The sequence below is a fragment of the Platalea leucorodia genome, assembly GCF_965183815.1.
Source record: "Platalea leucorodia genome assembly, chromosome: Z".
Taxonomy (NCBI): Eukaryota; Metazoa; Chordata; class Aves; order Pelecaniformes; family Threskiornithidae; genus Platalea; species Platalea leucorodia.
Genome location: NC_138858.1, coordinates 16,584,564 through 16,603,840, shown reverse-complemented (window position 1 = coordinate 16,603,840; position 19,277 = coordinate 16,584,564). Strand labels below are relative to the sequence as shown.

The window sequence follows — 19,277 nt, the reverse complement described above, 5'->3', positions numbered from 1 at the left end:
CCCCGCCGTGCATTGCCAGTCATAAACGTGCGGAGTTCAGCTGTGCAGCTAGCTCGCTTGCTTGCTTTGCTCTTCCTGGGGGAAGCTTCTGTCAAACCTCACTAATGTAATGGTTTCCAGCCCACGTGTAACCATAGCCAAGCTAATTTTCTGTCTCTTCAGCCAGAATTGCTTCCGTGGCTTTTCTTGTTTTATTTTAGTTGAAACAGCTCATCTACTCTCCTTCTCATGCCTGTGGTTACTCTTCCTGGTGTCTTTATGGACAAATAATTATAGCTCTTTCAGTCTTTGTTTTGCTAAGTTATGTTTTCCTCTTCCAGAAAATTTACTTCCATTTACTTCTTCCAGAAAATTCTGGGAACTCATCTGTCCCCATGTTACTTCTCTCTTAAACCTGGGCTGACAGAATTGCAGACAGCTCCTGAGGTGTTAGCTTCGTGCCCTGGTGTGCAGGGGAGGGTGGGTGATCCCTGGCACCTCTGCTCCCTGAAAGCCCATTGCTCTCAGACATCAGAGTGGGTGGGAAAGGGACTGAAAAGAACATATTTAGTATACAAGGGCAGATACCCTCATTAGAGACATCCAACCTGGGAATGCATGCATATGTAACACATGCTGCTCTGTTGTTCCCCACTGTTACAGGCAGTTGGGAAGATTAAAGAAAAGGTACCACGTGGTCTCTTCAAAATATTTTCCTGTGTGTGGGTGCAGGGACTTGGCAGTGGCTCAGCCTCCCTCCAGCCCTGGCCCTCATGCCTGTTTGCAGCCCTGTTGAACCGGGGCTCCTGAGGCTGCCAGCATTTTGTTGCTTCTACCAAATGCGACCAGAAGTGACGCTGTTTCTGAAAGAAATAGTCATGGTATAATTGAGCATGGGGAAGGGCCTTTCACTCTTTCTCACCTGGCACTGTTCCTTATGACCCACGTACTGATTTGGCTTTTTTTTTTTTTTGAGACCATCAAAGCAGAGGAACATCGATGTTTCCACTGGGAAGGAGATAAGCCTCCATTCAGAAAGGTTTTCTTAATATTCAGTATAAACTTTTGCAGCTTTAATTTTATAAAGAAGGCAGTTTCTGTAATCTTGAAACTGAGCCAAAAATTACTGCCCTGGTTGTAACTGGATCTTAAAGCAACTCTTTAGGGAAGAATGAGGCTATTGTCTTTAAAACGTGTGTAGGTATAATGAGTTATGATGGTTACGTGTAATGGCTTTGCACTGTGAAGTCTGGTTTTGGGGGTGGGATTTGTATTGATTTCCCTCTTGCCCTCCCTGTTTCGTCAGTTTGTTGGAGTCTGCCTGATTCTGGGCTGTTCTTCAAGAACGCAAAGAGCCCTAAGGCTGCATTAGGCAGCTGGGGGAAGGTTCACTCTGTTGAAGGGAGTCCCTGCTTACTATTTTGCCAGCACAGCGTTGTACTTCATATTGTTCCTTGGCCTCCACTCAAATTTTGTGGTGGGTTTGGCTTTCTGCTTCAGCGATTTCTGGTTATGTTTATTGTGTGGATATCTTTGAAGTAGAAGTAGCAATATGTAGGTTGGAGCAGTCTTTGGGTTGCTCTAACTCACACTGAGGAATTGCATTTGTGAATCTGGTCACAATAAGTCACAATTTGTCAGCAGTTTAGGGTGGAATTCAGAAATTTAAGATCTGTTTGGATATTGTCAAATTGATGCACCTCATATTAAGCCTAAAGCCTTCATAATACATATGAATGTCATAAAATATCGGTGATGTGGGGAATACAGAGACAATAGAGTCCTTGTTTTGGAGACCTGAACCCTTCCCCTCCCCCCCGGCCCAATGTTTAGTGTTTACAGTAGCAACATCTTTTTTTAAGTATTTTCCCCCGTATCTAGCCAGAGGGATGGTCATCATTATAAAGCTACTATATAATGCTTTTTATTCATTCACTTATTTCTTTTAATGTTGTTCCAGATTTGTGGATGTTCTTTTTCTACCAGCTGTCATCGCAACACTAAATTTTATACTGATCCTGTTGAAGCTGTAAAAGATATACCCAATGGGGCAACTATACTTGTTGGTGGTAAATATTTAAATTCTTTATGGATGCAATCATATGTTCTATTAATGAGCTACTTTTTACCATTTTACCATGTTTCTTTTAATATTAACTAGTTTGAGAATCCATATGCTTTTATGGGTATTTTAAACAAGTGATATCCTACTCTGCTAGTGAGGGGCAGACTCTTTCAGTGAGAAAATCCCAGTTTGTTTCTTAGGAGAGGGAAAAAGCCTCAGAAAAATCATTAGGTTTTTTTCCCCACTAGTGAAGTGTTAGACTTCAATTTTACTAGTTTGAATGCAGAAAGTCAACTTGGGCTTTTTCAAGTTAGCATCATTACTTCAGGTGGTGAAGAAATAGAATTTGGTTTGATTATTTTTGTGGTAGCGTTCTCGGTATTCTGTAGCTGCCTAGTTGCTGGGTCTCTGTGACCTTGAACAAATCACCTAACCTGTTTCTGGCTGTAGGAAGTGGAGATAATACTTATCTACGTTACACTAAATGGTTATGTGTAGCATTTCCAGAAGAGTCAAGAAGTTGTGTCATACTGACTTTCACCGTGACTTGAGCTTTTGAATATTCTAGATGATTTCCACAATTTCATGCTGTTCAAGCCACTGAAAGAAAGGTGATCTCTCTATTTAGTAGGTTATAAGTGATTTTTAGTATTGAAGAAGTAATGAAAGTAATGTTGTAAAACATGGGAAACCTCACTGAAGATGATAATGGTGCAAAATGCCTTCTAGGAAGAATTATTGTATTCTTTATTGTTGCTGGAACAAGAGCAGATCTGAGGCTCACTGGTTGGGAAGGAAATGATAGTAGTTGTCGTGTTGGAGTCTGGCCTAAGACCTAGGTGCCTCAAATGTACGTGGCATGGTATTTCATTTTAGGCATACTGGGTTCTTGCATAGTATGTAGGAGTGTGAGGCACTTCAGCCTGGGTGGAGATCTGGGCGCTTCCAGTTACACATCTTCCTGAGAGCATTAAGATTGCCAGATTTTTATCACCTAATTATAGGCTAAGCTGTATGGGAGAATTCCTCGTTCCTCCTGTTTAACATTGTTATGTGCAGCAAAGAACTGAAGGTTAGTTGGGTAGAAAGAGAAGGAGGAATAATGAATATGGTGGTTAGGGCACACATCAGAAGAGCCAAGGTCCTGGAGCCCTTCTCCAAAGGCCATTTGTGTGTGTGCAGACCTCTGATGGTTAAATGGCTTTCATCCAAACTGGGAAGCACCTAGTGACTGGGAGATTCCAGTACTAGGGTGCAGCTCTTTCTAGAAGTGTTGGTTTATTTAGTCAACTAAGGAGCTTGTTCTACTCAGAAAAGATTTTTAATTGAACAGTGTACATTCTTAGACTTCTGATTAATCTGTGTTTTTTCAAACGCTTGTTACATATTCAGTTTTATTTTACGTAGGTTTTGGATTGTGTGGGATTCCTGAAAACCTCATTGGCGGTTTACTGAAGACTGGAGTAAAGGGAATAACAGCAGTCAGTAATAATGCAGGGTAGGTATTCATATGTCTGTGGTTTAATAAGTACACACTAAATATTCCATTCGTGTGAAAAGGCTGGTGTGTATGAAAAGGTCTTACTTTTCATCATAAGAATTTTCATGTTAACCACACAGCTTTGTTTGAAAGTGTTATTTTTGGAATAAGCCCAGAAAGTATAGTAGTGTATGTACACTCAGCTTTGTCAGGGGGCAGTTGTCACTGCTGTAGACAGTTGCAGTTATGTATATTTATATATAACTGGTTGACTGTAACTGAAAATTCTGACTTAGATGCTTTAAATGTAGTATCAGTGATTTTTTTTTTGTGTGTGTGTGTGAAGTTCTAAATAGGGATTTTTTTTTTTTAACGACCTTCTTATTGTAGTTCTGTTACTTGAAAAAAACCCCAAACAACACAACAACAGTGGAGAATATTTATGAGGAAAGAATGGGGAGCCTCTTCAATGGGTCTTGGAATTTTTGATTTATTTTTTTAAATGTTTGTCCATTAAGAAATTCATGTGGTGTTGACAGTGAGAATAATTCTTTTACATATAATTTTCACCTTCTCATTAGGGCTAATCTTTACACAAGCTGTTCATTGTAGTAGACTTTACAAATACCTAATGATCTTCATGTAGAGAAATAACTACAGCCACTTCTGTTGAAATACATTGATAAAATAGAAATGAAATTAAATAAAAATATCGATATACAGAATATAATGACTTGTATTTGAAATCAGCCTGGTCAATAAGACTGATATTCTGTTCTTGCAGTATTGTTGGATAACTAGCATCTGCAGGTGGCCCTGACCTTGGTTCAGTGACTTATCCTATTAAATGTCGCCTTCAGCAACATAATAATTCCAGTGTAATTTAGTTAATTGTAGATGTAAAGAATATTGGAAGACTGATGTCTCCTAATGGCATTGTGCTTTCTTTAGCAAATTTTCTTTGATTAGGGAGCTCATCCTAAACTCTATTGTCTTGTGAAATAAGAGCCTTCTCACAGCTAGATGTACTGGGGTTACACACCCCAGTTGGTAAGGGAGATAGTTTGTGAGCATTCTTTCTGTTTAGTTTGTGGGGGGTTTTTTGGTGTTTTTTTCTTATTTTTTAGAATGTTGCTTACTTTCAGCAAATGGTAATATCTGTGTTATTACACTTTCTGTGAACTTTTGAATGCTGCATTTGTGATGAAATAATAATGAGAATTTTGTATTGTTTTCATGGAACTTCATTAATGCTTGCAAGTATGAGCCCTTTCCTTGGGTTGGAAGTCTCTCGTCTGTTCTGCAGAAGCTCAGCCTTTATCCAATTATAGAAGAAGAGCTGTAAGGGAAAAAAAAAATCACTGGGAAACTGTTTACTTCTGTATCTACGTTAGAATAAAAGAGAGACAAGTTTATGTGAGCCAGAAAGGTTGTTGGGGTATAAAGAACTTTGTTCATACAAAATGAAAATGGATGTCAAACCTTGATCCTTCAATTCCTCCAGCCTTGCCAAAGAAATTAATTAGGTGGGATTTATCTAATAATGCTTTGTGCTATTTTCAGCTGCATCATTACATCTCCCATATACTTTGTCCATAGATTTGTATCCCAGTCTGTTTAGTTTTTAACCTGACTGTATTTAACATAAGTTAAAACCAGAATACCATTCAAAACCCACAGATTTAGTTTTTATACATATATACTTATATATATATATACGCACACATATAGTCCAGGCTTCTGAGGCTGAAGTTTACAATATGTTGATCTTCAGTTTTTCTTCTGTGCTTCATACTTGCCATTGCACATTCATTGCATAACAGATATGATTTGTATTGGTATTTTACACATACACAGTCAAACTCAAGTTCCTTAGACTCTTTTGGGAAACAATTTCTGCTGGATGATAAAAAGGAGAAAGAGACAGAAATAATTTTGAGTGGAAAGATCAATCACTTAAGAATAGAGATCCTTCACTTTCCTCATACTCTTATTTCTGAATGATACACATATATGCAGATAGAGATTGCACAGATGCTCGTGGGAGGGAGGTGAGGGTTTGAATGTAAGGAAAAGTGAAAAGAGAAACATTGTGCAATAGAATGGAGAAGAAGACATTTTGTATTCTATTCTGCATATAGTTGGTGGTGTTATAGGTTAGAATTAATTTTGCTTGAAATAATGGTAACTTTCCTGAAAATTCTTAGGACTTTGAGGCTGGAGTGATTACTGTAAAATGTTTGGTTGCTGGCAGGAAAGGAAAATTTAATTTCTTTTTTCTTGAAACTAGTTTTCCGTGAACATTCATGGAAGTCTGGTAAGCTCCTCACAGAACAGTGTAATAATTTGAAAATGCCCAAGGGCATCTAGGCTTTTCATAAAGTCTAGTTTCTAAAAATCCTGGTTTTGCTCTCATCTTGAACAGTATCATTTATTTTGAAATTAAATTAGTAATAAAATATAGTCTAATCTATTGTTTTTATTATATGGAACTTAGCCTGCTATAGTTCAGTAGGGTTTGGGAGCCTGGTTAAACCATAGATGTTGTCATTAATAAAGTCAGAATCCTCATCACAGTGATTGATACCATTTAAGCATCCTCTAATACCATGTCAAAAAGTATAATGATATTATCAAGTATTGCAATACTAATAAATGGATTTGAAAACTGAAGTAGCACAGCAATCATATACCCTGCAGCAATAGTATTCAACGGGTGAATTGTTCCTGTAATTTCAGGATGTCAGGTACTTTGTGGGATAAGTAATTTGCCACTTTCCAAGATGCCTCAGGATTCAGTGTGTTTTGCTTTGGCACTGTTGTGCTGCAGTTGATGCCCTGCTGTGTTTCATCTTCCTGACTGCAGCTGCTTTCTCTTCTCCAGCTCTTCTAGCAAACAGGAGGTAATTGGTTGTGGTTAGGTTTTCTAATCCTGCAGTGGGGTTAGCAAGCAACTTCAAATTGGAGCCAGGGAAGCAGCCAAGTGCATGGACAGACAACCTATTCTGGAGAACAGTGCAGCTACATGGATTAAGTCACATGTCTTTCAATACGCGTGCACCACAAAATGTGTTGTGGAGCTATCTGTTCGTAACTAGAATAGCATCAAGGGAGACAGCACTTCTGGGAGAAAGCAGTAATTAGGAAGTCCTGAAGCGCTCTTACCAACCCTTCTAGCTGGAAAGAAGGTTCAGCAAAGCCCAGAAATGCTTGCCAGTGTCTGGAAACAACTTTAAAGGAGCAGGATGTTCACAAGTTCACACCCTACTGTTCTGCACTGTAGTGTAATAGGGAGGAGATTCCTCCTGCAAATCTGTGTTCAAATCACGTAGTTACTGGCAGGTAAAGTCCCTGTTCTGGCCTTTGAAAGGCTTGCCAGGGACAGATTGTACGGTAATGTATGGGCTGTTCTTAGGCACCCTAGTCAGAAACATCATACTGCTAAACTTACTGTCTTTTGCTCTGCATTATGCTAGTGCGTATGCTGTGTGCTATCTAGTGAAATGGCAGCTTTAAGAGTAGTTACTCTTTTGCCAAGCCAAACAAGGCAAAGTGTTTGAAAGAGAAGCAGTACAAATATCCGGTATCTCTGGTATTTGCACAGCTTGCTGCAGGGGAAACCGGAGCTTGTGAACCCGGGAGATAGGGAAAGATACCATGGTGGGAAGGTGTGCTTCTAAAATACAACCTCTCACATCTTCCCTTATAAATTGTTTTGCTTATGTTGTTCATATTTTAGGTATTTCTTTACACTATGTTATTATAAGCCCTTTAAATTTAGAGGATTCTATCTCAGTAAGCTACTAAAATCCATTTTATTAAATTTTTGCTGCATTATTGTTTAAGTTTGGTTCACTCCACATACGTCAGTAAGTCCTTATTTGAAACCTTGATTCAGTGAATTCCTGACATAGTTGTGATTAGTATACAGTACGTTCTTGCATGTCGTTGTTTTTTCATCTGCTTGTGACTTTGTGGTGTCTTGGTGCACACTGATTTCAGGTTACAGTGGACTTGGACATTTCAGGTCAGCTTATGCTAAGACTTCCCTAACGCATGCTATCAGACCTACTGTTTCAGGATCTATGTTACAACAAAAACTATGTTCTTGTCAACACAGCCAAATATTTAAAATGAAGGTTTAAGAAATTTGCACCAAATTATTGTTTTTAGTTAATTTTGCTTAATGAAATTTATAACTGATCTTGGGTATAATCACATTCTGAGATCAACACTTTCATTCTCTCTACCACCTGAACAGCCTGAATTTGTACTTGGTAACAATGTAATCCGTTACTTGTAGTAGCTGCACATGTGGTCTGACTATTGTATCAAATGAGCTACTTCCCTCTAAGTTATGTCTGCTTTTGAGACTTAAATATGCATTCTTTTTGAATACGATAGTGTTGAACAGTAGGGTTTCACTCACAGTAAAAATAGAGAAGTCACAGTTAATATCAGTGTTGAACAGTAGGGTTTCACTTACAGTAAAAATAGAGAAGTCACAGTTAATATCTTAATTACTAATCACCTGGGTGATCATCTAAAAGGAGATTGACAGCATGCTGTCAGATTATCACAGATTCAGACTGTCTGCTTAAAAGGCATTATCATCTTTTTGAACCTTTAGTCTCTCTGCTCTTTTTGAAGAAGTTCTTTTTATGTTACAATGTTATGCCTTAGTAAGGAGAAAATAGCTTTGTGATAAACATTTGAACTGTTGGTCATGATGCCTGAGTGCACTGTTATTTAGTTCTGTTGAACGTAATACCCTTGTTTTCCTAATGGGCTGTTTACAGTTGCCAAATCTCCCAATAAGACACTACTCTATGGCATCAGATGCAACAGTAAACTTACTGTACCCCATATTCTAAAGCACAAAAGGTATTTTATGTTCTTAGCAATTAAATATTTTGAATTTAAGGCAGGATTGATAAATGTTATGTATCTTAAAGTTTAAGGTTATCTCATTTTTCAGTCATTGCTTTGAATCCTATGTTTCTGTTAAAATGTGTCTGCCATCTTTGCCACAGACTCCCTGTTTGTTCTTGCGTATGTAACTCCCATGGCTTAATTCCATCCTTATTATTACTTATAGATACATGTATATGTTATATATATTTATATTACTTATATGTATTAAAAATGTATTTTAAAATATATACAAAAATACCATCAGGTGGAAGTTGCATTCCGAATTCACAGAAAGTTGAGAAGTTTTTTAACATAGTGTAAGGTGTCAGGTGGTTTTAATGGCATGAATTTGACAGTCCCTTGATTGAGAGAGCTAAAATGTAAGTGAAAAAGTCTGAGGGACTGGGAAGAAAGCATGTATGTACACAAAGATATGATTAAGGTGATACTTGGAGTATCTTACATTGTGTGTGTCATTTTTGTATACTCATAAGAACTTCTTTAAACATCCCAAATTAAGTATACTTTCAGAAGTGAAATACAAGGTCACTTATGACTCTTATGTCTCTTGGTGGAGAGATAAGAGTGGAGTTAGGTAAAATCCTGTGCATGGCAAGTTGCCAAAATAATGAGGAAAGGTATATAAGGTATTTTCAGTGTTAAGTTGATCATTTGAAGCAACTTACTTTTTTTTAATATAATTTCCATTCTTTGTAAAGAATCTAATCAGATAGATACTTTATTACAGCGGTTAGATTGGTGACACTGTGTGAACTGCAAATCCCTGAAAATCTGACCAGGTCATCTTGCTAATTTTAGTGTGGAGGTTATTTAGAATTTTGGCAGGGCGAATTGTACTAAACTTTGCACTAGATGGAACTATTGAGAAATCAGCTGTGCAGATGACTTTCTGGTTGTGATTACAAATGAGGAAGACAAAATAAGTGTAGAACTCAGTGTGATTGAGGAACTGTGTCAACCTGGTTTTAGAAAAGTGACAATAAAAGCTAAGCCTAGCTTTTCATCCAGGAGGCTTGAAGTATGATGCATTCATGATGAAATTCAAATATTTATCGGATTAAGGGTATACCATATAACTTCACCATGAAGGAAAAATATATTAAATTTTAAAAGTTCTGAATAGAGTTCTTTTATTTGTTGTAATAAAAACACAATATGCCATTTCATAGTAGAAAGGAACATGGAAAGAGGAGACCTTGCTGCTGACATAACCGTGCAATGTACAGTACTTGTCCTCTTCAAAAATCATTTGCCTTCACAACCTTTCAATAGATGTGACCTGTGTGCCTGCACCCTTCATTCTCACAGGGGTGGAGCATTGGTTTTGGAGGAGGATGGTGGAGGAGGAATACTGCCATTTTGCTTTGAGACTGGAGCTGAGATGAATTTATCAGAGCAGAGAGGACAGAGTTCCCCTAAGAAGGCTTTGGTAGTGGAGGGAGAAGAGTGCAGTCACATGCTGCAGAGAAGGAGCAGAGGGAGTTTAAGGCTCAGTCATGCCAACTTGCACGCAGGGCTTTGTGTTTCCCAGCAACCGTGGGCTCCCTTCTTTTCTTTTTTCTTTCTCCCCTCAAAGTGGAAGAAGTCCCAGGCTGCTGAGCTGTTTCTTTTGTCCTTTGCCGCGGGCTGCGAAGGTGGGGAGACAGTTTCTGTGGTTTCTGGGAGGTGTGACACACTGTCTTCCTTGTGCTGACCAGGACTGCCTTAGCATAAGGCAGCACCCATACTTCTGTCATCCTCCTCTTTTCTTTGTCGCCTTCCCTCAGAGAGCTTCTACCTCTCTTTTCTGCTTTCCATTAAGCAGTTCCCATTTGGACAGATGGGAAAATGTCCTCAGAAAAAGGAAAGAAAAAAGGTGGCTGAAGACAGTCTCTGAAGAATCAATAGGGCAAATAAATATTATGCCTCTGTCTAATTTACCTTCCTATGAGCTGAATCTGTTTTCCTCTCTGTTAGTTGACTCCCATTCCTTATCTTGCCCTCATTCCATGTACCCTGCTGGAAGTGGGAGACAGAAAAGGCGGAGAAAGAGAATATCATCTGAGCTGGCTCCTTAGTAATCTCCCAGTATAATGCTTGGGGGATTGCTGTGGGACATAGTCTCACTGTTAAGAGCCAGCTGGATGACTGGGGAAGATGAGTTATCAAGAACTGTTACGTGAGTGATTGTCCACATTTATTTTACCATTGGTGTACCTGTACTTTTGTTTGGTGTCTTCTGGCAAATGCCCTGTAGTAGGCATCTACTTATTTTCTGCACAAAGGCTATAAAGGATCGCTTTCTGGTGCTGCCAGGTTTATACTTTATGATTATTTTTGTGGACCTATGAATGTGCATCACTAAGAACTCAGATGGTATCTTCAGCCACATACCTTCTTTCATGTTGATAAAGTTTCATGCTATAGTCGGGCACCCCTGTGAGCCTGAAAGCTTAAGGCTGTGTTACTAAGAGGTGCCAAAGAGGTAGTGATTGATGCATTCCTTTTAGTTGGGAAGCATATCTGGACTTCCCTAGGAAGTGTGGACCTATCAATCAGGAGACATAATTCCGTGTAACCTGGAGCATATCCTTTTGAGGACTGAAAAGCTGATGTTACAAAGTAAAACAGATGAGATGGAGCCTCTTTTAGGTGGAGAATGATAGGGGAAATTGTTTCCCTCTCCCAGTCCTAGCCTCTTGCCAGGAAAATTTCTAGCTCTGGAATGGGTCCATCTGTTACCAAGTTTCATGCGTAGTTATGTAACACTCAGACCTGCTGCATGCCTAGAGAGACTGCTGGTGTATCTCCAGAAGCTGACTAATGTCTACATAAGGTGTTCTTAAGGAGTAGGACCAACCATAAATACGCTTTTTTGCAGCAACAGGAAGTTGTAGGAAACTCTAGTTTCTGCCTGAGGTGGAGCCTTGCCCCAGGATTCTTGCTATATGCTTTTCTTTCTCAATCCATAGTCTTCAGGGGTGATGTAGTTACCCTCCCATCCTTCCAATCCCCAGATTATGAGAGGAGAAAGGTCAGATATGGCATCATGTTAGCTCCTCTTTGGCCAATGTGTTTTAATTCTCTAAAACTCAAATATTCATGTTAATCTTTCATAACCAGTGACTTCTGATCTTGGTGGGATCTCCAAGGAATATTCACTGCAGGTCCTGGAGAATCTTTGAAGAACAAGTATAGAGGAAGACTTCTCTTTAAGAGATGTAGAGTGAAGCCCTCATGCTAACTGATGCTGCTTACCAGTGGTTTCCAGTGTTCCCAGTAAGGGCAGCCAGTCTGTCCTGACCACTCCCACTTTTCTTAGACACCTATAAAGGTCTTTACAAAGGCAGAGAGAGAGAGAGAGGAGAGTGTAATTATCTCCTTTTACTCACCCCCCCCCCCCCCCCCGCCCAAAATCTGATGTTTATTGCTAGAGTAGTGTCACATTCCAAGTCTCCTTTTTTTCTGCATAAGAATGCAAATTTCTATTCCCTGCTTCATCAGGCTGCATAGGGCATGTCAGTGTGTGAAGCTTTTATCAGCTTGGAAATTTAGGTGATCTCTTCTTCTCTGTGATGCTGTAGAACGTGTTTTGCTTGAGCCACCGAAAAGAAAGGTTTGAGAGCTGCAAATTACCGTTTATGTGGAGTGCAACATCGACGTGCTGCGTTTGACTACTTGCAGTATACTTGAGATATGTGGGCTAGATCTGGCTAGGATTTATCTTTGGTTAATTTTATTTATTATAAAAGGCAGACGTTAGTTTTTGACAGGAAGGTTTAGTAGGTCTGAGACGGAAAAAACAATAGGAGGGGATGTGTTGCTAAACAACCAGACCTCCTTAATTGTGATTACTTTTTCTCATCTGCGCCATTAGAATGGGGAACTTGAGTCACTTATGTTCTTGATGAGTGCCAGGCTAGATCTCTCTTCCTATATGCTTCATGTATTCTGTTGATTCAGATTTCATCCTAATATAGAATGGGGAGACTTCTAGAGACCTTAACAATTTTGAGGGCAAAGGAACGCATTCTCTTGTCTAGCACTAACGCGTACTTTCCCTCTTCCAACAGCATACATAACGACTGTATCAGCTTCCACCACGCCTTTTTCCTTTCCATCTACTAGGGCAACACATTTTGATTGTGCTCACCTTTGTTTACATTTTTAAAGGACCGAACCCAGCTTTTAAAATTGGTATACAGGATGTATTCTTTCCATGCATTCAGTAAAGGATCTTTTTTTTTTTTTTTTTTATGGTTACTATTTGATAGGAAGGGCATTGCCTGCAAGACAGATATTTTAGGGGTAACATTTTCAGCATAGACAAAATTTAAGCTGAAAAGTTCAAAGAAACTTTTGTGCCTAAAACAAAACAACCAAGAAAGTAGCAAAATATGGAAAGGGAGAACAGGTAAGTAACATTAAAAATGTTATATTGAAATATTATATTGAAAGAAATTTCCCTAAATCAGAAATTGTTTTTTTATTTTTATTCTGGAATAGAATAAGAGCAAAGAATAAAGAAGAAATAAAGAAATAAAGAGCAAAGGGTAGGGAGAATAGGAGTGAGAACAGCATTTTCTCTGCTGTGTGAAATATTGGTTTCTTAGGACATTCAAATACAAGAAAAAAACATCGGAAACATAAAATAGGCTGAAGTGTTCAAAATGAGTTTTTGGAGGAAGATGAAAGGGAATCTGATGTGCATGGAAAGCAAAAGGATTATTTCAGCTGGACACCTGAATGCAGATTGCAGCCTTAAAAAAGATGGATAGCACTGTATTACTTTTGAGAAATTTACATCTAGAATAAGCATATAAGATGAGTGACAGCAATTGTGTTTATACACAATTATACAGTGAAATGAGGCAGAAATTTCTTTAACCATTACAAATCTGCTGTTGACCCTCTGTTGCCATCCCTTTCTCATGTGAACGTGCACTCAGAATTTTGTTGTCTGCATACAGAAATCTCGTGTCTGCCTGTTTCTATTTGATAGCTTGGAAGTTTTGCGATGGTAAGAGTAGCCTTAACCACCTGCATGATACATAGAAATAGCACAATCTGGTTTGTAAGCAGTTCAAGCTGCCCCTGCTTGTTCTTTCTTGCACTACAAAGCACTGAACAGTTTTGTTTAACTCCTGTATTTTTGCTACACAGTTCTCTAGTTATACAAACCCATTAAACTGCTGTCAGATATTGGCTGGTCTGCTACATTTGCTTATTACCTTTTATAACGAGAGGTCAGGGTTTGATGGTTTTCTTGTGAAAGGGATTGTCCTGTTTTGAGTGACCCTATACAGGAAATTCTGGCATTAGTATTTTTATTGGTTTTTTAAATCCTTTTCTTTGCCCACAAGACTCCCTTTTCTACTCTATTCCTAGCTCTTTTAGTTTCAAACTGCGGGGATTTTTTCATCTGGGGAGTTAGAAATATAGCCTGTTTCCAGGCAGCACACATTTTATTCTCAAGGCTTTGGCACTGCAACGTTTTTAACATTACATCAGAGTTAGATTTTTTATTTTTTTTTAATAGGCCAGAGTTGGGTAGTGGAGAAAGCTTTTATAATAAGTCAAGTTCTTTACATCTAGAGAATACAGAATAAATTCAGAGAACCAGATCAGAGAAGCTTGTTTCACTTCCTCTCATGCAGTTGCTGAGGTGCCTGAGTATGCATAAAAGTAGGCTGTCATCTTAAAATAGTCCTAACCTTAAAATAGTCCTTATTATGCATGCAATTGAGAAGTCTTTCTGACTGCATATCTGTCCGTGCAGCTTGGTGAGTATCGTAGGAGGCGAAGAGCTGGTGCTGGTACTGCTCTGCTCAGCCCTTCTCCCTTCACAGGCAGCGCTGCAGCACATGCTATGGGACATCGGCGCTGGCGAGCAAGAGGGTAGTGGTGCTGTTGTAAAAGTGGATTCACTGTTAGCACTTTTATATTTGAAAATTAATACTGTATAGTAGTAAACTTTTTGAATCTGGCCTTTTGAAAGGATGCCAGGAGGTCACAGCTGGGTTGTCTGACGCGGATCCTGAAGAGGTGGAACATTAACATACATTGAATGAGATTTGGTTGTGATTTATTGTGCAAAACAAATAACCTCTCAGCTCACTCAGCATTTTATCTGAGACTTTTTTTTCCCTCTTTTGAGTAAGATAGTATTTTTTTGTATAGGGAGTATAGATTTGTATTGCAGTACTTATATGTGTCGCCTGTACATTATTTTTTTTTTTTTCCCCATCACCATATCTTACAAAGCTGGGATTAGGGGCTATACTTACCAGTAATTTGGGTAAGGTATTAGGAGGGAGAATAGAGGGAAAGCAGTCTGATGCAGTAGTTTCTCCATCTGGTTATTAGTGGAAAGCAAGTTCATTTCTGACAGTACCTAGGGAAGGAAGCAGTATTGTAGACATGGTGGTGTAAGAATACCAAGATGTGAGATTTATATAGGAAAGAGATATATTTCACTAAAGCAGTTAATAGAATCAGAAAATACAGAAAACCTTTTTGGAGCTCTTCTTCAGGAGTGGTGTTTTCAATAGGATGCATATATTGTAAGCACATGTGCATGTTAATTACAGCATGCTGGATACTGGGTTTGGTTTCTTAAAGGATTCTTTTAATATTTTTCAATATTTCTTATCCTGAAATCTCAAGCTATTGTGTGGATAATTAAGTCATACTGAATTGAGACAACTGGTGGCAGATATACATCACTTTTTGTGAGGTGCTTCTGCATTACACCATCTTTCCCATAGTGGGAGTGGAAGGTCTGAGTTCTCCACTCATATGTTGCAGAGACCAATGTAAATGTAGAGGAGCTTTGCACACGCGTACCAGTCTGCCAATATCCTGCATAATGTGTTGGAAACGTGAAAGAAACATGCCTTTGTAATATCATCTCTGTTTATTTCCATTTTTATATTTTAACTTCATGTCTTTTTCAAATTGAAATAGCTTTTTTACAGAGCCCTTTTGTTACAGGAACTCTTGAAATATGTTCTTGTCCCATCAGTACACAATATAGGGTGACAAACATCACAAAAATGCTAAAGACTAATAGAGAGTAATGTCTTTAGGATATTAGAATTTAGAACCACTGTCACAAGAAAAACGTTGTATGTTATCTTTGGCATTCAGTTTAAGCTGATATTATGACACAGACGAGAAAATCCTGACTGCAGTGTTGGTATCTTCTGCTGGAGTAGGCAATTTCTTCACAAGAAAGTGAATTATTTACTGTAATAAGAAAATTTAAATACAAATATTCCCTTACCTTATATTCAAACTATGTGAATGTGCCTTTCTCCTTGAGCTGCTAAGCAGTCACTTGCTTTTTTCCTGGAGAGTTAGACTTTAAACAAAAAATAAGTCTTTGTTCACTCAAAGCCAGGTTGTGCCATGTATGACTTTTTATTAATTAGTAAGGCTTTTTAAAAGAACAGGTATGTAAAGAAACACCACTTGTTAAGCTGGTATTTGTAGCTGTTACATGTGAAATGTCTTAAAAATGAAGTTTTGGAGGTATTCAGTGCCTTGGAAGAGATGAGGTCTGAGCATTGGACTTCTAAATTTTAATTGTAGCTTTGATGTTCTTCCTCCTAAAAGCTGGAATTTGATTTTTGTCTCCAACTCCTTATGTCTAAAGTGGGGGGAGATAACTTTGTCTTATCTTGTTAAGTCATCAAAGTTTATCAAGTGCTTTGAATACAACAAAACTGTTAGAAATGCTGAGTATTGTCTGGCTTTTTCTACACAGTGTTGACAATTTTGGACTTGGTCTTCTGCTTCAGACTAAGCAGATAAAACGCATGGTGTCATCATATGTTGGAGAGAATGCTGAATTTGAACGCCAGTATTTATCTGGCGAGCTTGAAGTTGAGCTTACACCGCAGGTAAGGAGTGTCTCTAGGAGACTGATGATTTCATTTCATCTAAAATACTGAATTGAATAATGCTTAAGTGCTCTCATAAGGTTATTTTGCAATCCAAATGTTTTCCCTGTGTGCACATGTGCAGTAAAGACAAATGGCACTTGCCATCTTGGGATCATGGGCTGAATTCCTTTCATGGCTTGTTACGTTATATTCATATCAAGTGTGTGTGTGTGTGTATACATATGTATATTTTATTGTACAATGTTTCATTTTTGGTAGTTTCTCCCAGACTGTAGAAAAAACACGAAGTGTGCTCTCTCCTGTGGCCCGTGTAAAGGGGAAAAAGTCAGGGAGTTGCTGAATTCCCGTATTGGTTGCAGCTCTCCTGTTCTTGGGGATGTTGCGTTTGCAGTGTCTGCCATCTAGTGGGTAGGAATCAAATTAGGGGATTTCAGTTCATTGTGAGACGTAACTCTTTTGAGCTTGTTCATTAAATCTTAACTAAATCAATCTCTGCATAGTGTTACAAACCAGTATGTACAAGTTTACTTTTTAGCACCATAGTTTTAATTATTTTAGCCCTGCCAAGCTACCCAAATAGCCTGAATGCAATGAGATCCTAAAATCATGAGTATCAGTCACGTTCTATTGAGATCTAGTTTTGTGAAATTAGTACTCTAAAGTCTACAGCATGTTAGTGTGTGGCATTTCCAAAGGTGAGATAACCTTTGGGCTTTAAACAGCTATTGATTTAAGTCTCTGGGAAAAGCAACAGTCTTGAGTTTTTATGGAGAAGAGAGTCTTGGGCTCCATCTCTTGGGAATGTCTCTTAGAATCGCGGAGGTGGGCAGAAAAGCTCCTTTCATACGCAGTCAGCTGACATGGAAATAACCAGGCACTTGTCACTTCTCATGTTTTAAAAGTCGCAAATCTCACAGTTCATTTTTTACTTTTTCCTAATGTTCAGTGCTTTCATGTAGAAGTCCTTGAACTCAGACATGTAATTGGCTTTGTGAACTGCACAGACAAGCTATGTAGATCCAGCATGAAAATACTGGGTCTACAGCATGTAATGATAAACAGGTGAATTAATGACTTGGTAGGAGATGTGAGGATTTGAAACATTTGTGTTAAGATGCAATAGGCTTTTGGAAAATGCTCTTCAAGTTTGGTATGACTTTAGGCAAAATGGGGGACTGTTGTCTCCTTGTTACACAGTAAGGGAGAGGTCATGGTGAGATCTTGACATGCTAAGGCTGCTTGGAACACAGGACTTTGTCTCATTGTGTGGTTCGCATCTGCCTCTTGCCACCGTTTTGTAAACCTACCAGAAGTCATTGTGTTTCTTGCAGGATAATTGGGGAAAATGCAACCTGTGTTTTGGAGGCCGTCAAGCTAGATAATTGACCATGACGGTCTTGTCTTGCTTTGAATCCAGAAAAATAGAAAAAAAATCGGAAAGGACACTAATGAAAAGCACGTAGACTTGTCTTTGGCCATAAGTCCATAATTAAAGCTGATGAGGAATTTGGGTTGTTCATATCTGTGGTACAGCTGGACATAGAGCAGAGTGCAGATGGGGTGGTCAAATAGAGTAGAAATGCTGTTCTGTCAGCTTCTTGGTATTCTTAGTACAGGCAGCCCAGATCACTGGACTCCCTTTCTCAATCTACTATGTGTGGCGGTTTCAACTTGGAGCGAGGTATGAAGTTTTTCTTAAGATGTTGGAGAACGAAACATAAATATATAGGACTGATATAAAAGAAAAACATCCTAGCATATGTAGCCACATGGGAAAGAGAAAAAGAACTCTGTATTCTTCTCAGACTAATGGATTGGGAAACAAGCTGAAGGAGAGGAGGCACAGCACAGCGCTGGGGCTTGGGTGTTGACAGTGAGTTGTGATGGTGTGCTCTTGAGCAATTTATGGCTGTGGTGAAGCATTTCTTGCCATATCCAGTACCAATCCCACAAAGGACAGCTAAAATGGGAGGAAGAAATAGATGTGATGGTCTGCTGAGTTCAGAAGGAAAAGCTCCAAATGACAGGATATAAAAATACGTTCATACGAGCCATTCATCAAAGCTTGATTTGTTGTTCCCAAATGACTAGTTCTTAAATGTGTTTTCCCATAGGGTACGCTTGCTGAACGTATTAGAGCAGGAGGAGCAGGAATCCCAGCATTTTACACCAGTACCGGCTATGGGACGCTGGTGCAGGAAGGGGGTGCGCCTATCAAATACAACACAGATGGCACCATTGCCATTGCCAGCCAGCCAAGAGAGGTAAGATGTCAGTTTGTTATTAGGAAGCCTTCTACTTTGAAAACTGAATTTCTTACATATTTCCAAGATAAACAGTGGTTTAAACACCTCCTGCCCAAGTTTAACATTGGTATATTGGATTAACAGCATGGCTGTAGTACCAGACACATGAGTTTTCATCCCACTGCTCACTTCTGTCCTCTGTGATGCATTAGAAAAGTTTTTACAGCTTTAGGGTGACTTAGCATCAAGAACTGGTCCAAGTAAAAACCTGCCTTGCTGATTACTCTTCACTTGGCAGTTCTCTGACTAGGTTCGCTGTGTATTCAAACAAAATCTTGTACCAGGCCAGTGCAGTGTACAGTATGGATTAAGAACAATTTATTAGTGAGGCAGGTGCTCCTTAAATACTGTGGTGTGGAGTAAGCAGCCCTGCAGCTGTACATGAAGCTTTAGCATTAGAAGAGATGGGATGTTTTCCTGTAAAACAGGGAGGAGCTCAGTTGACACAAACTTTCAGGAAACATATTTGCCAACAGTTGAAATGCACTGTAGTCTAAGTATTTGAAATTTCAAAGAAATAAAAGGAGTGTGGCTTCCAAGTGAGAAACAAGGGCTTCATATTGAAATTGGATGTAGAATTCGGAGAAGGGAAGAGATTTCTCAGTGCCATAACTGTACTTGAAGAA

At 38.9% G+C, this 19,277-nt stretch overlaps 1 protein-coding gene across 3 annotated transcripts in view; it reads left to right on the top strand.

Moving 5' to 3' along the window:
• Positions 1 to 19,277, top strand: part of OXCT1 (3-oxoacid CoA-transferase 1) — an 85,052-nt gene that overhangs the window by 886 nt on the left and 64,889 nt on the right. For all 3 annotated transcript variants that reach the window (XM_082336850.1, XM_082336851.1, XM_082336852.1), the window contains exons 2-5: positions 1,940 to 2,048; positions 3,452 to 3,542; positions 16,207 to 16,342; positions 18,460 to 18,609. In XM_082336850.1, the coding sequence (XP_082192976.1) occupies positions 1,940 to 2,048; positions 3,452 to 3,542; positions 16,207 to 16,342; positions 18,460 to 18,609 (486 nt within the window). The remainder of the gene's footprint in view (positions 1 to 1,939; positions 2,049 to 3,451; positions 3,543 to 16,206; positions 16,343 to 18,459; positions 18,610 to 19,277) is intronic.